Source organism: Branchiostoma lanceolatum, chromosome 9, assembly GCF_035083965.1.
Source record: "Branchiostoma lanceolatum isolate klBraLanc5 chromosome 9, klBraLanc5.hap2, whole genome shotgun sequence".
In the NCBI taxonomy this organism is placed as follows: domain Eukaryota; kingdom Metazoa; phylum Chordata; class Leptocardii; order Amphioxiformes; family Branchiostomatidae; genus Branchiostoma; species Branchiostoma lanceolatum.
Window position 1 is genome coordinate 20,358,634 of NC_089730.1, and position 23,439 is coordinate 20,382,072.

Here is a 23,439-nt window from a genome sequence, read left to right on the forward strand (position 1 = left end):
CACAGGGGCGGGCAGAAGTCGATAGTTAACGTTCAAATTTTGTCCAAGCCTCACCAATATTGCTCTTTATAAATTTTTCAAGTATGTAATGTAGGTTCTTAAATTTCCCTTGAAACGATTTAAAGCAATTTCAATGTACAAACATTTATGACAATTCTACCCATATGCCACAGTAATGATAGCGAGATATTTTGTTTTGTCTTTGTTGACGATCGTGAGTATCTGATGCAATAGTGCACTTGCGGTCACTTTCATAGTGCAAGTTAAACATGGGCCCCATATCGTCCAACGTTGTGAATTTGATTCAATCAAATACATGTACATCTTTCTGTGTGTATAAGATATTGGTGATGTCAGCCCTCGAACAGGGGCCTGTGTACTTCACTCTGTGATGACACATCGTGGCACGTACTTTTTAGTCCGGTACCAGCCCACCGTGAGCGCACCAGACCTCCTCGGTACCGGGTGTGTTGCCTGCCCGCCCAGTTCAACTAGTGCACTCGATGTTGATATCTACGAGGTGGGACCCAGTTACAGAGCTCACGGCAAAGATGAGAAAGATAAGCCAGCAAAGAGAAGGCTTTCCAAAAAAGGACAAAGCTTAGCAGAACTAGGGCCAGTAAAACACCCCCATGCTGTGCCCGTGGAATGGTTAATATGAAGTTGATATATTTATCATTTATACACTTTTGCCCGGGATATTAGAACGTTGGCAATGAAAAAGACCAGTTATCGATCGATGTCCAACAGGTAACATCCCGCCAGCAGTGATGTGCACACCATAACAACCATAGACATTTCATCTGGTCAGTTTGGAATCACAAATTCTCTTCAAATAAGCCCGTAGGGGTTTTCAGGTGTCAAGATGTCTTGACTTTCTTCCCCTTGAGATGGCAATCCTGATCTGCCGACTGTACAGAAATCATAGTGTCGGATGGATGGGGCGGGGGGGGGGGCGATGGGAGAGAAGGGGGATGGTTGGTGGGGGGGAGAGCGATGGGAGAGAAGGGGGATGGATGGGGGGAGAGGTTTCAGCCGAGAGCAGCCAAATATCGGGATGGGAATCGGCGCTGAAAGTTGTGTTTACGAGTGACGGACTTAGTGTACATGTATGTGTCGTTTGTCGTGTGTCTTTGGGTATGTGTAAAGTGTCTCTCCAATTTCATTATGTGTCTGTCTGTCTGTCTGTCTGTCTATCTGTCTGTCTGTCTGTCAGTCTCTCTCTCTCTCTCTCTCTCTCTCTCTTTCTCTCTGTAATATGACACAATTTCCCCCTAAAATTCCGTTTGTTGTATATCAGACGAGTCCCCTCTGTCCATTTATTACATACAGGATACTAGTAGTCCCTTCTTGACCGGTAATTTTTTCTCGAAGGCAAGTTCAACCAACAAAAAATATGATATGAAAGACAGCAAAACAGACAAAATGCAAAGAAGATAAGTCATGAGCACAGCTTGTTAATTTCTTGTAATTTTTTCTAGTAATTTTTCGTTTCTGCAAATGGCCCGACTGGGCCCCTGTTTGAAGATATGAACCTGGCATAGATACCAGTAATACCAATTATACGATTCTAGATATTTCATTCTATTCACCATTCTGGGGCATCTATAATCATAAAGTTGTAAATCAGTTTGGACAGTGCAAGTTGTTTAATGGCTATTACTTTACCATATAGGCTTGGTTTCTATATAAGGTAAGAATAAGACCCATCTCAACCTCTGATTGGACACTAGGCTATATATTGCTACCTACCAAATATCAACTGCACTGACTTTTGCGAAGTAAACGGAGTAGTGTTCAATGTCAAGTCGCTAGGCGGCGTTGCAGAGTGACAAGGGTTTAATAGAGTTTGATACATCCGTGCTCTTTTTTTAGCCTCCATAGCAGGCTCTAAACCGGCCTTTTTGGGGGCTAGATAATACACCTTTTGCAGCCAGCCCGTAACCACCAGCCACCCCGTAACCATTTTGCCGGTATGGTTATAGCCTTACGGGGGTGGCTGATGGTTACGGGCTGGCTGCAAAAGGTGCATTATTTAGTACTCCAAAACTGAGGCCGGTTCAGAGCCTGCTATGGAGGCTACTCTTTTTCCATACAATCTCCGCTGTCGTCTAGCAGACTGCAGTTCGGTTCGAAGTTCAGAAGCCTTTACTAATGCATGTTATCGTGTATGTTGGGGTTTGGCAGATTTGTCCTTACATTATAAGAAAAGTTCATTATCAAGTTGAACGTAAATGCACCGAAACGGAGTGCGTAACGATAAGGATTAGCTAGGCCATCATTGTGAATAGTCTTATTTACTGTGATGACCCAAAATTGTTCCGAAGGTCATTGTTCTGGTCACTCTGACTTTGGGAAACGAAATTACTAAAATCATTAGCAATATTTTGGGCTGTTGTGAATTAGGATTTTACTATGGTCAATACTGACCGACGGAGGCCATATATATATATATATATATATATATATATAGCAATGTTTTGGATACAAGAATAAATAGTAAAAAACCTCAGGGCGAAACCCGAACATTTATGATCTACCGAATCTCAGAGGATGCGGAGTTAAACGGCGACTTGTTGTTCGACTGGGGTAATCAGGTGTGTCAACTTTGACCTTTCAACTCGCGGTTCACTGCTCTCTGTCTTTGTCGGCCATTTGCTTTGTCTTGGGAATATTGCCATTTTCACGATAATTTCAACACCCAACAATCTAAAGATACTCTCGAGAGGCAGGTAAGGCGTCTCTGCATTGCCAACACTTATTTATTCCTATTTAAACAGTTCCAACTTCGAACCAACGGCATTGTACTGAGGTAAATGAAAATTATGTTGGCTTGGAAAGGGGGAGGGGGCGTGCGGAGGATAACATTTTTGGTGCAATATATGACCTGTCCTCAGCTGTGGTAGAATATTTCGTTGGTACATTTTTGTGTTGACATTGTTTACTCCCATAGCTGTAATTCTTAAACGTAAAAGATGCAGGGGTCGATATCATTAATTTGGCTCTTGGAAGCTTGAAATGAATTGATTTATTGGATTATTGATTGATAAACTCCTTTAGCTGTCGCATTTACATTGCAATTCAGACGAGAGTGTACATACAAGTCAGTACAATTTCACAATACTTAAAAAACAAACAAATAGGAGCGTAGGTAAGCTCTATGAAACGAACACTGTCTTTTCAGGGTTAAGCTTCAAGTTGATTCCTATTTGTGAAAAATTTATAGATACTAGTGAGACATGCAAATGTATGTAAACAAAGTCAAGATGATAACATGTTGTCCCACTGTATAGGAGAATCATAGCAGCTTGAGAAAGTGAATTTGCTTAAAGGTTTCAAAATGTTGATCTGTCAACTTTCTGTACACTACCTGTCTGTAGTTTGAAATGGAGGAGTCAAGCTGTGGGTTTACCCTTGCTGACCTGTCTGCTGAACATCCTGGGAAGGAAAGTGAACATCCTGGAAACGACGCTGAACATCCTGGGAACAAGACTAGACATCCTGGGAATGACACTAGTACTGAACATCCCAGGAAAGAGATGACCGACAACGAAAAGCAGACAACAGACCTTGGGAGAAATCAGGACGAGGAAAAGGGAAGTTCCAGTGAAGTCCTCATCCCACCTGACCACCAAAACTCATCTCACCTGTATGTACAGGACTCTTCAGAACAGGCAGACAAGCATGTGGCAAAGCATCCTATGGACACACCCTACATATGTCAACAGTGCGGGTACAGGACAGCTAAAAGCTCTCATCTAGCCGATCACATGAAGACCCACACGGACCATAAACCGTACAAGTGTGACCAGTGTGACTTTTGCTCAGCATGGAAACAGAACCTGAAGCAGCACATGGCCAAACACACTGGCGAGAAAACCTATGTGTGTAAGGAGTGTGGTTACAAGACACTGAAGAAGTCTCACTTCTCCGAACATATGAGGACTCATACGGGTGAAAAACCCTACAAGTGTGATCACTGCGAGTTTTGCACGTCGTGGCTTAAGAATTTAAAGCAGCACGTGGCTAAGCACACCGGTGAAAAACGCTACACGTGTGGCGAATGCGAGTACAAGACAGCCGACTCGTCTGGCCTACGCCGGCACATGAGAACTCACACAGGCGAGAAACCTCACATCTGTAGGGAATGTGGGTTCATGTGCACCGAGCGGTCTAAGCTATTCATCCATAAGAGGACACACACAGGAGAAAAACCTTTCAAGTGTCCACTGTGTGACCACCGTGCAGCATTGAAACAGCATATAGACGTGCACATGCTCAAGCACACCGGTGAAAAACCCTTCATGTGTGGGGAGTGCGGGTACAGGACAACTGACAAGTCTAGTCTAGCCAGACATATGAGAACGCATACGGGTGAAAAGCCCTACAAATGCTACCAGTGCGACTATGCTGCTGCACAGAAATGTGGTCTAGATAAGCACATTAGGGTAAAACACAACGGGAAATGGTACGCGGGAGGTCAAAGGGCCAACCTGTCCCAAGCTCCTGCAAATAGCACATCTGCTTGTCCTAAACAATGTCCCCAGTCTATCTAGTCTGTTCATTACAAATTCTTCCCAATTGGACTAGTAGTCTGTTAATGTTAAGTGATTAGTAAAGTGGGTATCTCACTGAAGCTGTGGCACATTGACAACCACGCTATGGGGAAGCAATTTGATGGAGCGCACAGTGAATTTAAATTTTAATCAATAGAAGACGTTTGTGTGTTTTGTTGTCTTTTTTTGTGTATCCTTTTTGCATGATGTTCCCATTGTAAGTCGAGGGTGACACGAATTCAATTTAGGAGGCAGCGAGGCCACATGCCACAGTTCAGTGAGATGCCTGCTTAAGTTTATTGCAAATTCTTCCCAATAGGCTAATCGCAATATACATGTAACAAGATAATAACTGAGATGCCTAAGTATCCGTACAATTTTTACAGAGTTCATACAAGTTTTATGGAATACATACAAATTTTACCGTATTAATAGCAGGGTGCAAAATCCTTTTTTGAGCCAGGTTGCCCATGTTGCAACATAAAGCAAATGCTAGTTGCACATCCAAATTTCAGGTTGCTCCAGCAACATTCACCAATTTCATCAAATTAAGCTCGTATATAGCATATAATACTACTAATATTTCAAAATATAATTTAGATAGTATTGTGTTCCCATTGACCTAACAACATCTTGTTTTGCCGAGGGCAGTGTGTTTTCGTCTTTTTCAGCTCAAATTCCACGATCTATGAAGGGTTTTGGATGGTTTAAAACGAAAAAGTGTTGATTTCTTTGTTTCAATTGAAGATTTGCCGAATTTTATGAGAGTGACACTGTGTTTTTGTGAGCTTCCAGGGTTCCTATTGAGATCTTTGGCTCAAAATATAAGGTTGCACACTGCGCTACCTGGGTTTGGAATCAACTTGCACCAACCAAAATATTGTTGCACTGTGCAAAGTGCAACCAGGTATTTTGCACCCTGTAATAGGATCCACTTCTAAGAAACATGCATTCTTTTTGGAATTCATACGATCCATTACTAATAAATGTACAAGTTATCTGTTTCAAGGAATACATCCTTCCTATTAATTTGTATTTATTCCATAGAATTTGTATGGTTTCATAAAATGTGTATGTATACTTAGGCACCCCTGAATGATGACAATCAAGTCTTATAGAACCTTAGCTTACCAGCTGCAGTATGAATACTCAGTTGTGAAGGAATGTTTGTTATTACAGGTTGAAGGATGCCTGTAACAGAACTTTGAGCACACCTTATTGCTAGCTACAGCTGATATAGCCTAGTGTGGTAGTGTATATTAAAAAAGATGAACCTTTATATTGTCAATGTCTCTTATTATTCAATGTTGATATAATATTGTGTCATATAATCTGTAAGTCAACAATATTTTAAATTGAAATATCCCATTTCCTTTGATGTTACTAGTATTATAATATGTAATGTAATGTTATGTAATGTTGTGTCATCTAATATATGATTCAAAAGCTTGCTCATTTCAAATTGAAATGATATCCCATTTCCTTTGATCACCAAACATGCAACATGTAGAATGGCTGATTGTATTGGTGGATCTTAGGAAAGACAATCTCCAAATTTCTCTATTTTACCCAAATTTAATAAAAATGCATAGAATTGGGCACTTTTTCGCAAGTCCCATATGAGTAGCCATAATACTCATTATAAATGCATTATGGTATCTTCAGCTATTGGTGCGAAAAACAATGATTTAACAATTCCTCCTCCTATTGCCTTGAACTTTATTTGACCTTTGTAGCGGTGGCACTAGGGCTTATCTGATGTAAACAATGCAGCTTGTTTTGGTGGCCGCCATCTTGGACTACCTTTGACCTTGCCAAGGTGCTGAAGCGCTTTCTGGCGATTGGTCTTTACCATGCATGTTACAGGTTTCCTCTTATCAGTAATTTTGTAGGGCTCATTCGACTTCCTTTACTGAATGGACGTAGTGATGAGATAGATTCGTTGAGATTTCTTTGAATACATGTTCACCCCTGAACGTAATCAGTTGCTGTAAGGTCTCTTTGTGTCAACTGAGAACCGGTTTAACCGCACTTTGATTTGGTGTAACACACGAGCATGCTGGGTTTTACATGTCACATCGTATGTATCTTTAGTGTTGTTTACAATTACATGGCAAATAAGACTTACTCCATCTGTCTACAATAACCAAATTGAGTTTGAAGAACGAAATTTTAGGCTCCTCGATTACGAAATGATAAATCCAAATTTCCTTTTCTTAACGGGAGGTCTTGGTTTTAAAGTTAGCTTTAGATTTGTACATTCCCAGCAGTCAATTTTTCCACATGTTGCCTTCCAAGCCCTGATCTAAAATCAACATACTCTTTTTCTAGTGAAGAGTTGTGGCTCCGGCGTCCATGCTGGCCATTCAGAGCCTTGTGCTGTGGGTCACAGGCAGTCACGACTGACTTTAAGGGAACGCCCAGAATATATTATGACGAAAATCATTTTTCACTGTCAAGGAGGACAGTTTCAAAATATGGACGACTTCGTTTGACAGCATCGAGTCAGAACAGTCTTTAATGTCTGTTTTTGAAGTCAACTTTTCTTAAGAACTGACCGTAAAGGTCTTTTCAAAAAGAAGTGATCATTGTTAACTACGAAAAGCCGACTAGAAATACTATATAGAGTTAGAACAAGCCCAACAAATTCTTGTCATTTTTGTTCAAGAATTTATATCATTCTGATCCCTTCTTTGCCGTCACATTCCGACCATAACACTCATAAGGCCTTCCCACATCGTCCCGAGCACACGCACCGCTAAGTCTCCGCGTAAAAGTGAAGAAATCTCAATGAAGGGGTTTGTCTTCGTCGTCGCCTTGGCGTTTGCCTGCTGTGTCACTACATGTAAGTTGTTCTTTCTTCTTTACTTCGTCCAGCTTGTGTCATAAATGTGCACAAAAACGTTTCTTACGGTTACAGCCCTCTTTAATAATTCGCTGATTACTGTTGTGTAGCATTATGTACCAATGCGCAGATAAGAGACCACCTTTCCAAAATGAGAAATTTAAAATTTAAATCTAGGACACAAAAAGAAGACTCAAGTTTAAAGAAAATTAATCAGGGTGCGCCAACCATCTTGGGGGGGGGGGGGGGACTGTCAAAACCTGTCTGCGAACAACACCTCAATAATTTCGCCGATTTTTTAAGAATTGCGAATGACATTGTGACTAGGGGAACGTTGTATATTCTTCTTACAACAAAAATCAGTCCAGAACACTGTGTTTGGCGGAGTAATGTTGTCAGCTGGAGTGTAGAGTAACCACACTCTGTAATTAGAGGCGCACCTTCTCGAATTAAAGATATGTTGCACAGCTCGCGCGCCCCAGGCCGTAACACTATCAGAAGAATGTTGATCGATGTAATAACCCTGAAGCGTAGTACTAGAGATACATGTTGATCATGTTTTCTTCTCGGGCTAGGTTATGGTGCAATGCCCTAAGTTAATGCTCAAACGTTTGATATATATAGAATACACCGTGTTGTATTTTATTTATGTCATACCAACCCGGGAAAACACACATTTCAATGCGGAATGCGCCAGAAGTTGAGGGAGTTTTGTGTCCTCGAACACAAAACTGTAACAACATTGATTTCCAACCTCCGAATCCGGTATTCGAATTTTCTACGGCGGCGCAACCGGCGCGCTCGAAATGCATTCGAAATATTCTATGGAAGCCCGTGTGATACAACTCTAGAACCTCATGTGATACGGATAGTTATCACACGGTCCGGAACTCCAGGCCCAGGCATGACATAATACATTATACACGCAAAATATGGACGTCACCTTAATCGTAATATGAACTGAAAAACATTGATCGGGACGAGTCAACCACGAATAGATTTATGAATCAAGTTGAACTATGTCGAAGTATATGACTAACAGATGCATTAGATTTGAAATTTGCAGGTTAACAATATATTACTTTTTCACCGTCTGTTTCGACCCTCTGAATTAATGATATTCTAAATCAATAGACATCAGTTAGTCCTCATTTGACGACAGTTTTATGATTTTTGAAAGGACAACGTAGTCATCTGGAGTGTGTAATAATCACATGCGCCCATAATTGGAAGTATCTGACTTGAACTAATTCTAATGAGCCCAGTCAGAGCTAAAAATACTTTCTTCTGCATACCTGTACAGCTTATAACGTGAATAATGAACAGTGTACAACCATTTGAAACAAAACAAGATCTCAAGTTGTCGACCATTCATCTGGTGGTTATTTTATGTATCTATATGAAATATGAAATTCAAACAGAAATATTTCATACTTACAGCTCTTAGATATTAGCCAAAAAGCAACCTTTTCTATCCTTAAACAATGTATTATTTTGCGGATGTCCAAGAGATAACATCTAACTTGGACTGCACACCGGTTATATTTAGCTTTGGACATAGTTCTACATCCTCCAGATATCTGAGGGGTTGTGGGCCAAGTACTATCACTGTCCATAAGATGAGCCATATCGATTTTTTGGTACCAACATTTTGCAAGCATCCGTTTGCTCTTCAACCAAGAACTGTGTTGTTTGTTTCTATTTTAAACTTACTTGGCGAAACACACCAGGTTTGTACTAAATAGCACCACATCGGGACGGATCCCTACTCTTTTTCGATAAGTGTGTTTGGTTCTTTAACGTGCTTGAGGCGTGGCTCTCCTAAGACACACATCCTCCATTTAACGAGGGGCGTCATTAACCGAAGCTAGGTACTCATTTTCACCTGAGTGAAGTGAGGAAATCCGTGTAAACTGCCTTTCCCAAGGGGCATGTCAGGGGACTCAAACCCAGGACCTCTGGGTCAGCCAGCCAACCATTACGCCACACCGACGCAATGTTTACTTTTGTAACTTGGCCAATGTAACTTGACTTCCTTTTTTTCGCCCCAGGCGGTGCTCTGAAGTGTCGTACGTGCGTTGGTGATAGAACCAGGGCAGACTGTCTGAAGGAGCCGTTGACGAACTGCAGCCTTCCGGGCCAGAACGTCTGCCAGACAACTGTCATAAGTAAGTCGTACTAGTACTCTCGGACAGATGTAGGATCCGGCTCAGTCACAGTGTTATTCACGTGATTGTGCAGAATTTAGTGTGTCCTTTAGCAGCAAATAAGTTTTCTACATTTTTAACATTCTTAAAGGCATAGTCAACCCCAGAGTGTTCTGGTTCTGCTAATAACATTTTTCTGAATCCAAGAACGTAATTATATTGGCAACTTCACCTTGAACCTGGACTAGGCAGCAGTTGCATTATACAGCATCAATATTCCGATACCACCCCACCCCCCGAGTACCCTTCAGATTAATTACAGCCAGGTAGCATGTTATATCGCGAACAACCATCGGCTCTTAAGAAAGCTTGGGTTAGCCATCAATTTCAACATAGAGTTACGATGATCACAAATATAACACCGTAAGGGCGCAATATCTTTCTGCCCCCTGTCTATATTTATGACGGATATTGAATGAAATATTAACTGATTGACTAATCTTTTTTAGAGGCGGCGGGTGTTGAGACATGGGGCAACCTCTGCTCAGCGCGGACCGTTTGTGACATAGGTACATTCTTTCTGCATGGACCTAGTCTTCCGTCGCAATGAGTTTTCATCTCGGAAGCTTTACTTTAAATTCTTACTATAATGATAATTCTAATGTCATATGTCTACTGATAGATTCGAATATCCACGATATTGTAAAGACCTAAACTTTTAGTTGAACCTTTACTACTCTAACTGAAACAAACTGAACTTTCTAACGCTTCATAGACAGCTGTAACTACCCCCACCTCCAACGCAGTTTGCTACTTTGTCAATGCCGTTTAGCTCTTGTAAACACAAAGATTTATAAATAAGACCTGGAATTTTAGTCTGTTGGGACGATGAGTTTTAAAGTAAGCCTTTCTTGTCTCCAGCTAAGAATAGTAACCCCACATTGTGCAAGACGTCGAATGCCGTCTTCACTTGTACCTACTGCTGCGACACCGACGGCTGCGTAGGGCAACTCACCGGAGCTGCATCCGCCGCGAGGGTCAGCATCGTCACCATGGCAACCGCCGCCCTGGCCGTCCTCCTGAAGAACGCCGCGGGGTTCTAGCCGTGCGTCGCCATGACGACGAATGACGCGAAATGCCGACGTCATTTCCGCTAAAGCAATGCATTTACTTCGCTTGCTGTTAGCTTCTATGAGAGATACGTAAGCGTAAGATAAGATTCATTTCTTTCTGTCCTAGTTTGCTTATTTCAGACGTCATCTTTAATTAGGTGTGGCTCAATCCTAGGTTGAAGATCTAGTTTTTAGTTAAGTCCGTGTAATGCTACGGTCACATTCCCAAACCGGGGCCCGGCCGGGCAGTTTGCGGGAACGAAAAGGATGATATAAAAGACAACAAAGCACACAGAAATAAGAAATATCAATCATGAGCATAATGTGTGTATATTTCTTGATATACACTTTAATTTTCCGTTCCCGCAAACAGCCCGGCCGGGCCCCGGATTGGAAATGTGACCGTAGCATAAGATACGATGCGTGTGTTTCCATCTTAGTTTGCTAATTTCAGACCGCATCTTTGAATTTGCGGGAGCGGGGCGTGTGGCTTAGTCCGATGTTAAACATATAACTTAAGTTATTGAAATATCTGAAATATTTGAAATATCTTGATAACAAAATGTTTTAAGAAGGAATTCCATGTTAAACACGAGCCAAGACACTTATTTTCTTATGTCTAGAACACAAGAGTACCATGATTTAAGATGATTATAATTTCAATTAATGTTTTAGTGAAAATTTTACTTGTTTAAAAGATGAAATCATTTTCCCACCTTACACTGTAGATGAGCCTGGTGTCTGCTTGGGGCGAAATAAAGTTGGTTAAACAATTTTGGACATAGATCTATTGTGTTTGTTTTCACATTCGGTATTGAACTATCTCGTTAAAATCAATGAAAGGTCACTCGAGGCGGTCATTTGATCTTTATATTGAAACGTCACTTTTTCAGTGGTTCATTTCCAATTCCAGCAAGACTCAAAAATACACAAATGCGTTTACCGATTGCCCATTGTTTCTAATGTTTGTAAATTTCCCATCATACAGTTTCAACGTCTGTAACTGAAAATCGCCTTGCAGTTCTTTAAAAAGATGCTAGATGGCCCAAACCTATGTCACGTCTTCCCGACTACAAGAGCTATCTGTCATTTGATTAAGATTGGTGTCCTGCAGACACCCACCAGGGCACATGGAATCAAATCATCATTTCGTAATTTTCTACCAGCTAATAAAACACCGAATATCATAAAGACACAAGCTAAAGCACACGCACGGGTAAAAGCTACTTTCAGTGAAGAAATAACATTGAAGGGATTTTCCTCACCTTCTCTATTTGCTCTTGCCTGCCGTTTCCAATTTCTTCGTTCCCCCCCCCCCCCATATCATAGAAGTACATAAAACGTCTCTTAACGCGTTTGGTTACAGCCCCTCCTTGTGTATCGGCTGATTACAGAGCTCTAATGTGTGCCCAAGGCGTAGATTAGAGATCAGGCAATCACTGTGCCTGATGATAAAGTAGTACAGGCACTTAAGAGTCGATCAATTTGCCTGATGATAAAGTAGTACCAGTTACTTAGGTGTCAGTCGTTTTGCCTGATGATAAAGTAGTACCAGTTACTTAGGTGTCAGTCGACTTGCCTGGTGATAAAGAAGTTCGGAAGCTGTTATCGCTGTGAACACATGACAGATCCCGCCGTTCGTAAGCAGAAACATTCAAAACTTGCATTTAGCACGCAAATAAACCCTCGACTTGTCCGCAGCAGATTTATGCAAGGACAGTGTAGTCTTCTGGAATGTGCAATTACCACCTCCTGTCGTCCACAACTGGAGGCATCTGACTTGAACTAATTGTTAGTAGCCCAGTTGATCGGGCCTCAAAATCAGTCTCCACCAGACTAACTACGCCGGCTATAGGGAGAGTATTTGCCAGGGTTTTATTTGCAGGCCCTGCGCGGTCGAAATGTGGTCTTCGCCGTGGACCGACTCTATACTGGCTTATTATTCCTTTTTCTGCCGAATTCTACGATCCATAAGCCTGTGGTCTATAAATGTCGATTTTTCCTCATTTGAAATCAGATTTATGACCCATGTCCTTGAAAGGACAATGTAGTCAGCTGGAGTGTATAGTTACTGCTTCCTGTCGTCCATAATTGGGGGCATTTGACTTGAACTAATTTTTAGTAGCCCAGTAGATCGGGCCTCAAAATACCTGCACTTGCAAATTGTCGTCTATAACTTTCCGTACTTTTAGTATTCGAAGATTATATATCATTCATCGTGTTTGATGGGATACTCAAAATTAGATTCAATCTATGGAAAAATTTATCCATATGTTAAGATATGCTAAGACCTCTTGTCGTTTTGCCATCTTATTTTAAGTTGAAAAAAAAATGTATAGACCTGAAAGGAAAGTGATGATGAAAATATGATCAAAAATACCCTCGCAAATAATCCGGCACATTCGTAACTTTTGGAAATTTAGGTGCCATATGGTGCAAATAAACAAGCCATAGATCTATGGTGCTTCAAAGTTCAACGACGAAAGTTCGAGGCAGAATAATTATATATATATTAACCAAATGAACAGTAAATGATTGGATTTCAGGGGATCGCCCCAAATCAACATTTAAACAAAAACAGGTTTTCTGTCTTGGACGGGGGCAGCTCTGAATCATGTTTATCTTTTCTTAAGAATATCTTATCTGAAGAATCTTCTATGATTATTCAACATATTTTAACGTCGTTTTCGCTAAAGAAACGACCTTCAAAAGCTCTATGTCTGTCTTTTTTCTGTTTCACACCGTAGAAACAGCGTCACACGTAAGAAATAGACCGAAAGAAACATTGTTCTTGAAGATCGTGAAATGTATTTTAGTGCCGCTCCCGTCCTAGACATGCATTTACAGCAAGGCCGGTCATAAGGCGTTCCCACTTCGGACAGAGTGCACACACCGAGAAAAGCTGCAAAGAAGTCAAGAATCGCTATGAAGGGCCTCGTGTTTGTCGTCGCTTTTGCTCTTGCCTGCTGTATCACCACATGTGAGTTGGTTTGTCTTCTATATATCATACAACAGTCGCAAGAAAACGTTTCTGGGCTGTTACAGCCACCTCCTGCGTAGATTCATTCGCTATATGCTAATATATTAATGCTCTGCTCTGATCTACAGCCACTGTAAAATTTAGACACCAAGTAATGTTTACAAATCAAGGGAAATTTAACTCCTGAATCAAAAACGTAAAATTTGTTACTGAAATATAAAGAAAACCGCTTGAGTCGTGACGAGTTTGACTTGAAGACCAGAGTGCGAGTCTGTTAAGATGCAAGATCAGGTCATTAAGCTATTTCAGACATGTACAGTATCTATCAACAACTGTGTAACTATTCTAGTAGTTATAGCAACGTAGCTACTGGAATTTTAAGCCATTTTGGAAACATTCAACGTCTTCCTTCAAAAAGTATGAGGAAAATCTGTCCGGACACAAACCTGGGTGTGGTTTTAATGGAACTCACTACGGAGAAAAAGAAAGAAAAACCTTAACGAAATATTCTATAAAACGTCTTATATGCTTGCTAATGAAGTCATTTCTTTGAATCAAACGTATCTCATAACTTGCCATATCAAGAAAAAATCATAATCTTGCCAAGAAACCTTGAGTGGATGAAAGAAAGGTCACTCCGTTTTGTTGTCAATTATTGCAGGCACTGGGCTGGATGTAGGTAACCAGCGCCCAAGGGGTGCATCGCGTTTAGATTATGCCCCCTTGACACGCAAGTGTGTGTCTAGCCTCCATAGTAGGCTCTCTGTGGGCTCTCTTTTTGGCTTCTAAAACACTTTTGCCGATGACTTCTTTTTGTACTGGGTCGTTTGTGCAGCCAGTCGTTTGCGATGGTTACGGGATGGCTGCAAAAAGTGTATTATAAGCTATGTAGGCTACTGTTTGTGTATAATTTTTCTTTTTATCAAACTTTGTTATAACTAAATCCATTTCGAAATTGCGCAAACTTGAACATAAATCGGAGAACAGGATTAATTCTACTTGCACTCGGGAAGCCAGAAGACTCACAGATATCCTTTCTATGACGTCACGTGGCGCGAACAATGATTACAGTCTGTCCAGCTTAATTTATATCGTTTGACTGAAACTAGGTTGGCCAGCGCCTGAGGGTGCAACGTCATTCGAGACATTCTTGAAGTTTTTTAAAGCTTACTTTTTGCAGCATATTGTTAGCTTTTGCATTTGTTATTGCATTTCTTAATATGTGTTGTCGATTCTATGCCCACAACTTTTTTTTTTTTCATTTGGTCTAATATGTGCAACAACAATAGATAACAATAGAATAAAACGTATAAATAACTCTCCAAAGTCCACCCACTGTGTGGGTTGGTGAGATTTAAAAAAAACATGACAAAGTAGAAAGCCCAGCAAAAAGCCTCAAAACTCGTCAAAAGCTAGCCGGACCCAATGCTCTGCTTGGATTGCTACAACCAATTACCAATCACCCATTTGTGCGAAGTGACGTCACCAGGCGCGAACAATGATCGCAGTCTGTCCACCTTAATTTGTATCGTTTGACTAAAGCTAGGTTGGCTAGTGCTGGGGGGTGTAAGAAAATTAGTGAAATTTTTCTACTTTTTTTAACGTACTTTTTTTGCAGCATAATTGTTCGCTTCTGCATTTGTTTCTGATCTTCTCAACTTGAATTTGCTGTAGGGGATATGTCCACAACTTTTATTGGATCTAATGTGTGTAAAAAATAGAAAACAATGCAAACGAAACGTATTGATCTGAACATTCAATGCTGGGGAGGAGTATGGGCGAAACATGCTGTATTTGCTCAGGGGCAAATGACGGCCCTTCTACTTCCGTGAATGATTTCATCAGGTTGGTGAATGACTGAATGGCAATTCTTTTTTTTTATTCACAACCAAGTATTTTACAAGAGCTGACTTTTCCACGACTGTATGTCATCATCCGTCCAACAAATACCAGCCATACTGTTAATCGTACAAAGAAGCTACAAAAGAGCCAAGAAAAAGTTACGTGCCGCCTTACAACAGAACCGGTGCAATGGCCGAGTGGGTAGAGTGTTCGCCTTGTATACGGCAGGTCGTGAGTTCGAACCCCGGCCGGGTCATACTTTACCTTACCTACTCCCATCCTCATGCCTGAGGGTCGGGGACCATGGTAGCCTCCAGTATCAGCCTCTTCCACTTTCTCCTGTCTCTGACTCTGTGGGTACACTCCGTCAGTGGGAGACCCGTCCAGTCACGGATGTCGTCCCCCCACCGCCTTCTTGGCCTCCCACGGCTCCTCCTACCATCGATCGTTCCTTGCAGTATGTGGGTGCTGTCATACTAAAGACTCTAAAAATGGTACATATCTCTGCTTAGCACTCAGTATTTGGGAAAGAGTATGGTAGTTAAACACACACCACAACCAGTGGACTAGCCCCCTGCTGTAGTGACCTGCACAAAGTTGTGTGGCCCAGGGGCTGCCGAGACGGAGATGGGCGCCGCCTTATGCACCGTCTGGTGCGGGAAGGACTTTAACTTTCATGACTGAAGCTAAAATGCATTTCTCTGACCAGCGACAAGACCTACGGCATATGCGAGTCAATGAGTTTATTGAGATGCCCTTTAGCCCCTCTATGGGGCTAATCTTCCAGGGCTCATAACACTACATGTGCATCACAAAATACATACATACCCACATAATTACATATTTACATACAGGTACAAGCAGGTAGAATTGAAGAATAGGATTGGATTGAGGTCAGAAGCTAATTATGCCTTCATGTTATTGTTTATTCTGGCAGGCGGAGCGCTGAAGTGCCCCCGGTGCACACTGTCGGACTCCAGGGCCGCGTGTCTGCAGCAGAGTCAGGTCACCTGCAGCGGCAGCAACACCTACTGCCTCACCACTCAGACCAGTACGTCCTTTTTCTTCTCTATAATAGAAGAAGTTTGTCGCACGACAATCGTACACGGTACAAAGTATGACAGTAACACAAAATAGAATGAATGAATGAATGAACTAGAAAGGCAACATTTGCGAGCAAATACAGCATGTTTAGCCATACTCCTCGCCATGCAAAAAATGGACTCTCCCAAAATAACAATGGACCATTCTAAAATACTTGCACTAAAAAAATGAATCACCCAGTCCAAAATTGAGTCTTCCAGTAGCACCTCAACACAATATGGACCAGTCCACAACCATATCCACTTATTGATTAACAAATCACTCTCACTCACTCACTCATGACCCATGACCTCAGTGGTCGTAGGGGCGTCATGACAGCCAGCCGCAATGATCCGTGCCCATCCTGTTCTGTCCTCGGCCTCTCTGATCAGCTGTGCAGTGCTCAGGCCAGTCCATGTCTTGATGTTGTCCAGCCAGGTCTTCTTTGGCCTTCCTCGTTTCCTCCCTCCTGCTACTGTGCCTTGCAGAATGGTCTTGGCAAGTGTGTTGTGTCGGCATGCGTGTCCGAACCACTTCAGCTTCCGGCGCTTGACAGTCGACAGGAGTGTTGGATGTCTGCCGCAGACAGCCTCTACCTCCCTCCGTACCGAGTCGTTAGTCCTCCGTTGCAGGTAGGAGATGCCAAGGATCTTCCGTAGGCATCTCATCTCGAAGGCTTCTATGCGGCGCTCTGTTTCGGCCGTTGTGGTCCAGCTTTCGCAGCCATAGAGAAAGATGGAGACAACAAGTGACTGGTAGAGGTTGATCTTAACTGGCAGGCTGATGTTCTTGCTCTGCAGGATGGGCCTGAGTTTAGCAAGTGCTGCTGTAGCTTGTGCAATCCTTGCTTTGATTTCCTGAGTGGAAGTCCCGTCCCTGTTAAGGATGGAGCCAAGGTATTTGAAAAATTCCACGTCTTCGAGGACTTTGCCACCCATGGACACCGTTGTTGTTGACCGATTAACAAATACACTTCTGCTAACAAATGGACTTTTTCATAATCATTCCAGCTCAAAATTGAAAGAAATAATTAAAGAATCCTCCCCTTGCAAGAATGGGATATTCCGTGCCATTTCCATGTAAACCAGTCGAAAAATATCCGCTGAAAATTACACTCTTGCGCATAATCAACCCAGTTCAAAATTGAATTAAAAAAGGGAAGAATGAAGTTTTCCATAGTATACATATGAAGATTTGACAGGAGAAGAAGGAAATGACCAAAAACAACATATTTGAGTCAATTCCAAGTCACCGAGAGGGTTTTGATATAATATTTGTAATATGTTTGAACTATTTTGATTAAAAGAATGTCTAAGTCACAATAGTTCTAAAGTGTTCAAACAATTAGAATTGAAACTTATAACATGTTTGAACTTATTTCACATACGTTGGAAACATTTCGAACGTAACTACACAAAAATCTATTTATTTAGAACAGTTTCAAACCATCTATCCAAATGTTTCAATGTTCGAACAATTTGTAACAAAAGATTTTCACAATTGCCACCATAAACGAAGGTGCTAAGTCCTCCTGTGTGTTTCTGCCTATTTTCGGTGGCCGCGCTAGACCACCAGCGGATTTGTTTTGACGGAGCGTCACCCGCGCGCGACGATGTACACTGTTCGGCACCGCTAATATCCGGCATTTTCCCGCTCCAAAACACTCCACAAGACCCACGTTTTTAGTGTTTTGCCTCGTGTTCAACACGATTCGATTTGCATTACTAACGGGACGAAAATGTTATGATAGAAAAAAAATTCACCCCGTCCCGGCGTCCGTCCCAAAAACATGAACGACATGAAAATATATTTTCTTACAGATTCAATCACGAAAATCAACAGCATGGGATTCCAAATTTTCGCAACGGCCGACCATTTATCATGGTTGAACTTCCTTCCAATGCGTGCGATAGATAAACATTCCCGGCACATAATAGTCACTAGTACCAGACTAACGCAAGCTAATGATGATAATAGGGAGAAAGTTTGTCAGTGAAGTTTGGCCACCAGAGGGTACATTCATTTAACGTTACAAGCTAGCGCAAACGGGCGAATCATTTACCTTACCGGGGACTGACTCTACTGGCCTAATCATTCCTTTTTTGCCGAATTCTACGATCCATACGCCCGTACGTAGGACATGTAGGAAGGCCTGGTGGACGCTACACATCACGGGAGACGCGTGTTGGTCCGAGACAGACAGCGGCGTGCTTTCGATCGCGTAGCGGCGACGCACCGCTGCGACAACGTGCGGGACCAAAACGCCTGTACCCACGGTGAGACCGTGTGTTTTGCGCGGCATGCCCCGAATCCGTCTACCATTGCTGAATGTAGCCCGATTCATTGAGGTCTATTTTGTAAGCATTATTTCATGTACCCCTCAGCGTGAGAATTCCTTGTGCAACACTTCGCTACATTATACATGTAATTAGATTAACCCAATTGACCAATCAGGTGGTCGCAAGGCTCACAGGCATGCAAGGCCAGGTGCAAGGCACTTGGGGTCAATGACCTTTAGGTCATATGTAGTATTGAAAGTGACAGAAGTGGCAAATATTGTCAAGAAAGCCCAAAATAAATCGTTTTGAATATATGTATGCCAAAAATGGGAATGTAGTCCTTTAAATATTTGTTCAAGCCACATATACAGCAAATTTCAGGTCATTCGGTTGAAATACCAGGGCGCAGGAGGCCAAGATATGCTAAAAATAGCCTAAAAACCTCAATAAAATCACTTTCAAGGTCAATATCAAAAAAAGGAAAAGAACGTACATTGGTTTTTGCCTACATTACCTCTGTACCAAATTTCAGGTCATTTGGTCAAAAAATGACAGAGATGAATCGATTTGAAGATTTGACAGGAGAAGAAACATGAGTAAAAACAATATGTTGAGCCATACTAGGTATGGCTAAACATAATGAATGAATGAATGAATGAAGACATTTATTATACATTTCGTCCCACTGGGCTAAGCACAGGTCACATATTGGCCACCAAATACATATTCATGAGCATATAAACGTCTAGTACACTCTAGTACTTTCGGCTTTCTCTCGCTACTTGGATATTGTATAGAATGGTGATTGTAATAGAGTTAGAGAATAAAAATTAACATCCTAATTACTAAAACAATAAGGGCTAGCATGAGTCTATGATATAGTGTTACACTATAGTTGAGCTAACCATGACTTTCGGTATTTTTTTGTAATAGCAAAGCAATCTTTTATTCACGCCTTATCTACCTTGAATGAAAACAATTGGTTCGTAGTTAATTTGGCTTGGTTGGATAAATAAACAAAACAGCCCGAAATTTACATAAAGGATGGCAATAAAAAGTGTTTCGGCTAAGGGCAAGCCAGATGACACATCTACATGTATATCATTACCCATTTCGTTTTCCTTTATGTCTTGATAGAAAAATGGAAAATATCTTTCTATGTTTCGAAAGTCTCTAAAAGTCACATGGACATGGATAGCCTTGTTTGCAAACACTTTCCGGCTGTTTTTTCAAGATACCGTTTATATATATATTTTTTTCTTATTGCTGGTTCCTCGGCCAGCAATAAGAAAAAATATGTAATAAGAAAATGGTAACTTGAAAAAAGAAAAAAAAAAGGAGGCTAGATCTAGAACAGATTAACTATGTTTGAATGCATGTGGCATTTGGAATGAAAGGGAAAGATTTACATTTGACCAACTTGATTTTTCAGAGGCTCCAGTCATTGGGGAGAAGTGGAATAACCTGTGTAGTACAAAGGCGGCTTGTGACGCAGGTACGTATTGAATTTTTCACATAGTCTTTGTTTTTGTCTTCTTTGTTTGTTTGTTTGTTTGTTTGGTTGGTTTAAATCTCCATTAGTGTTACATAGAGAAACAATATTCTACCTGGGGTCCACTTAGTTCATTTAATGATACTTGTGACCAGTGCTGCATACCGTAAGTCCGGTCCTGAACTGGACAGGACCGTGCGTTTAGGTTCAAATCCAAAGAAATCTTTATGTCTGGAAACAAGTCTACGCCACGTTAAACCTTCTTTGTATATATATATAGAGATCATGAAATTTGCACTGGAAAAATATAGAAACATTGCTTTTTTGTGTGAAAAACTGAACCTTTGTGTTCAGGAAATATTATTTTCAGCTCACACATTGAGTTCAGGTCCGGACATATAAGTCCCAGGCACGGTTCGTGACAGTGCCTGCGTATCCCAAACCGTGCCTGGGGCAAAAGCACGTTTTGGGATACGCGGGCACTGTCACGGACAGTGCCCAATAACGCACAGTTCTGGATACACAGGGGGCCTTATCCCGTGCTGTGCTTTGGGGCGGATGCTTGTGTTTTGGGGAAAGGAGTCTGTCCAACGTGTTTTTTCCTGCAGTCCGCCATCTTTTTTTTCGGGGCGCTGGGATGAGGAAGAATCAGCATAATTCTCGCTCAGTAAAATACATTTTGCGCTTGTCTTGGGTGATTTGGACTTGGAATTGAAGTGGCACAAACAGACAGCGTCTTAGCACATTCTACAACAGATGCTTTAAAACCATCCAAGAACGTGATTTTGCCCAAGGCACGGTTCTGGATACGCGGGGACTATCCCAAACCGTGATTTTTTTCACGTCTGCCTCTCGTAAACCTCTACATGGAGATTAGTCACTCCCGTCTATTTTCAAACAGACGGGAGTGACTAATCTTGTGATTGAAGTCCTTTATCCTTTACATATCTTCTTCTGTTTCAGGCAAGATAAACAATGCCAAGGTGTGCAAGCCGACGGAGGACACGTCCAACTGCATCTACTGCTGCAACACCGACGGTTGCGTGGGGCAACCCGGGGCTGCCTCCGCCGCTAGGGTCAGCATCGTCACCATGGCAACCGCCGCCCTGGCCGTCCTCCTGAAGAACGCCGCGGGGTTCTAGCCGTGCGTCGCCATGACGACGAATGTCGTCAAATGCTGACGTCATTTCCGCTAAACTTAATGCATTTTTCCGCGTGCTGTCAGCTTCTATCATATTGCATTAATTAATTAATGACAGATAAGTAGATTGTATGTAAAAAAACGAAAGGACTTCATCTTAGTCCGCTTATCACAGACCTAAATTTTGAGGAGCGGGGCGTGTGGCGTAGTCCGATGGTGAACATTTCTTGTTTAGACACCGAAAGATATTAAAGGCATCCAGAGCATTTTATGAGGCTTGAAACTTGAATGAAAAGACTGCCGTTTCTAGTCATTCCTACACATAGTAAGTTACAATAACACTGTACCATTACATATCGACATTAAAGGAGCAAAGATACAATGTCGTTGTGTGGTGAGAACTGATAGAAAATCCAAGCCCTAATAGACTGGTCCTGACTGTCCATCACAACCAGCGGTTGGACCAATGAGAGAGTGACTGCATGTCCGTCAAATATTTGCATTTTAAACAGTTTTAATTTTGCATTTCTACGTTTTGACGGAGGTGGGCGGGGCTATGGTATCTACGGTATTTACACTAGGCGCGTGAAACTAAAAGATCACCATGTAGCTTTTGAGTACTTTTGATAAGAAATCCTTACGCAAATGTGACAAACAGTGGCATTAAATGTCAATTTCATAAAGATTACAGCAACTAGAATATTTCCAGTTTTCAAGCCTCATAAAATGCTCTGGGTGCCTTTAATAGAGCAAATTAATTTTTCTATTCCCTAAGTATCTTAACAAGATCTTATAGAATCGTTCCATGTCAAATACGAACCAAGAGACTTATTTTATAATATTTTTTAACACAAGAGTATTATGATTTAAGATGATGATAACTGAAATCCATGTTTTAGCGAAACTTTTACTCGTTTGAAATATGAAGCCATTTTCCACCGAGAACTGTAAAGGGGCCTGGTGTCTGCTTGCTCTGAAATAAACTTGGCTAAAACAAGTCGGACGGATTGGAGTGTAATTGATGACGTGGCAACTGAATGTTCTGGTTTGTCAACTTGCCGTCGCCATTTTTGTCAGTGACTCATGCTAGAGTCACATTTCCCAACCGGGGCCCGGTCGGGCTGTTTCCGGAAATGAAAAAATAGAGTGTATATCAATAAATATGCACAAGCTATGCTCTTGAATACTTTTTGGTACATTTTCTGTTTGTTGTTTTCTTTAATATCATACTTTTCGTTTCCCAAGACTGCCCGGCCGGGCCCCGGTTTGGCAATTGGAAATGTGACCCAAGCATCAGTCAGTTCCTCTCACAGTATCAAACCTAAAGCTGTTCTAAATACTTCGTCACTTTGTCGGTAACAAAATATCTCAAACAGATCGAGGTCAGCAGTATGAAGCATTTCTTGAATGCCAACATTGGCTGGTTGGCGTGAATACGTCGACAAATTGGAATGTCCAAGCAGATGTAAAGATGTGGGGTCGTGTGGCGCAATTTTGCATGATCTTAAAAGGAAAATAATATAGAAATGTAAGATAGCACAAGAATCAACATACAAGGAGTATTGTGAAAGAAGGAAAAATCGCAGGAAATAGGCGAGGCCATAGAAAATGAACACGTTTGTGCCAGCTTATTTACCGTCGTTCGGGACAATGGGAAATGTTTATTATTTACGGAGTCAGATCCTTTCCTCGGGAGAATTGCCAAAAGCCAGACTCCCATATGGATCAAAAGAGACATCTTTCTGTTTGGAGAATTACTGCATTTCGCCGACATGGATTTTCCACACTGCATTTACAAAGTCAATGGATCACAGTTCGGTGTCAGGTTGCTAGGCAGCGTTATTGAGCGACGAAGGGTCGCATAATCTCTATATACATATATGTACATAAATATGCCTCACAGAGGACCAATCGACAAGTATGAATGACTAGTATAAGATGAATCAAAATAGGCAGCTAAAA

The 23,439-nt window shown here is 41.5% G+C and overlaps 3 protein-coding genes across 3 annotated transcripts; all 3 read left to right on the top strand.

Annotated features, from left to right (window-relative positions):
• Nucleotides 1-2,599: 2,599 nt before the first annotated feature.
• LOC136442294 (gastrula zinc finger protein XlCGF57.1-like) lies at nucleotides 2,600-5,833 on the top strand. The gene is made up of 2 exons (XM_066439073.1): nucleotides 2,600-2,732; nucleotides 3,381-5,833. Exon 2 carries the CDS (start codon nucleotides 3,387-3,389, stop codon nucleotides 4,554-4,556), a length of 1,170 nt encoding a protein of 389 aa, XP_066295170.1. The 5' UTR covers nucleotides 2,600-2,732; nucleotides 3,381-3,386; the 3' UTR covers nucleotides 4,557-5,833.
• Nucleotides 5,834-6,947: 1,114 nt separating this feature from the next.
• On the top strand, nucleotides 6,948-11,433 carry LOC136442333 (U-scoloptoxin(05)-Er3a-like). The gene is made up of 4 exons (XM_066439132.1): nucleotides 6,948-7,401; nucleotides 9,453-9,569; nucleotides 10,058-10,117; nucleotides 10,470-11,433. The coding sequence occupies exons 1-4, from the start codon at nucleotides 7,347-7,349 to the stop codon at nucleotides 10,649-10,651; spliced, it is 414 nt and encodes a 137-aa protein (XP_066295229.1). The 5' UTR covers nucleotides 6,948-7,346; the 3' UTR covers nucleotides 10,652-11,433.
• A 2,088-nt stretch (nucleotides 11,434-13,521) lies between these two features.
• Nucleotides 13,522-21,723, top strand: LOC136442334 (U-scoloptoxin(05)-Er3a-like). The gene is made up of 4 exons (XM_066439133.1): nucleotides 13,522-13,640; nucleotides 16,420-16,533; nucleotides 20,277-20,339; nucleotides 21,300-21,723. The coding sequence occupies exons 1-4, from the start codon at nucleotides 13,586-13,588 to the stop codon at nucleotides 21,476-21,478; spliced, it is 411 nt and encodes a 136-aa protein (XP_066295230.1). The 5' UTR covers nucleotides 13,522-13,585; the 3' UTR covers nucleotides 21,479-21,723.
• The last annotated feature ends 1,716 nt before the right edge of the window (nucleotides 21,724-23,439 follow it).

Bases quoted from the DNA above. Each gene is read 5' to 3' on its own strand.
- LOC136442294 (XM_066439073.1), top strand. From the start codon at position 3,387: ATGGAGGAGTCAAGCTGTGGGTTTACCCTTGCTGACCTGTCTGCTGAA.
- LOC136442333 (XM_066439132.1), top strand. From the start codon at position 7,347: ATGAAGGGGTTTGTCTTCGTCGTCGCCTTGGCGTTTGCCTGCTGTGTC. The intron at 7,402-9,452 runs GTAAGTTGTTCT...TTTTCGCCCCAG, and splicing joins TGCCTGCTGTGTCACTACAT to GCGGTGCTCTGAAGTGTCGT. The intron at 9,570-10,057 runs GTAAGTCGTACT...AATCTTTTTTAG, and splicing joins CTGCCAGACAACTGTCATAA to AGGCGGCGGGTGTTGAGACA.
- LOC136442334 (XM_066439133.1), top strand. From the start codon at position 13,586: ATGAAGGGCCTCGTGTTTGTCGTCGCTTTTGCTCTTGCCTGCTGTATC. The intron at 16,534-20,276 runs GTACGTCCTTTT...TTGATTTTTCAG, and splicing joins CTGCCTCACCACTCAGACCA to AGGCTCCAGTCATTGGGGAG. The intron at 20,340-21,299 runs GTACGTATTGAA...CTTCTGTTTCAG, and splicing joins AAAGGCGGCTTGTGACGCAG to GCAAGATAAACAATGCCAAG.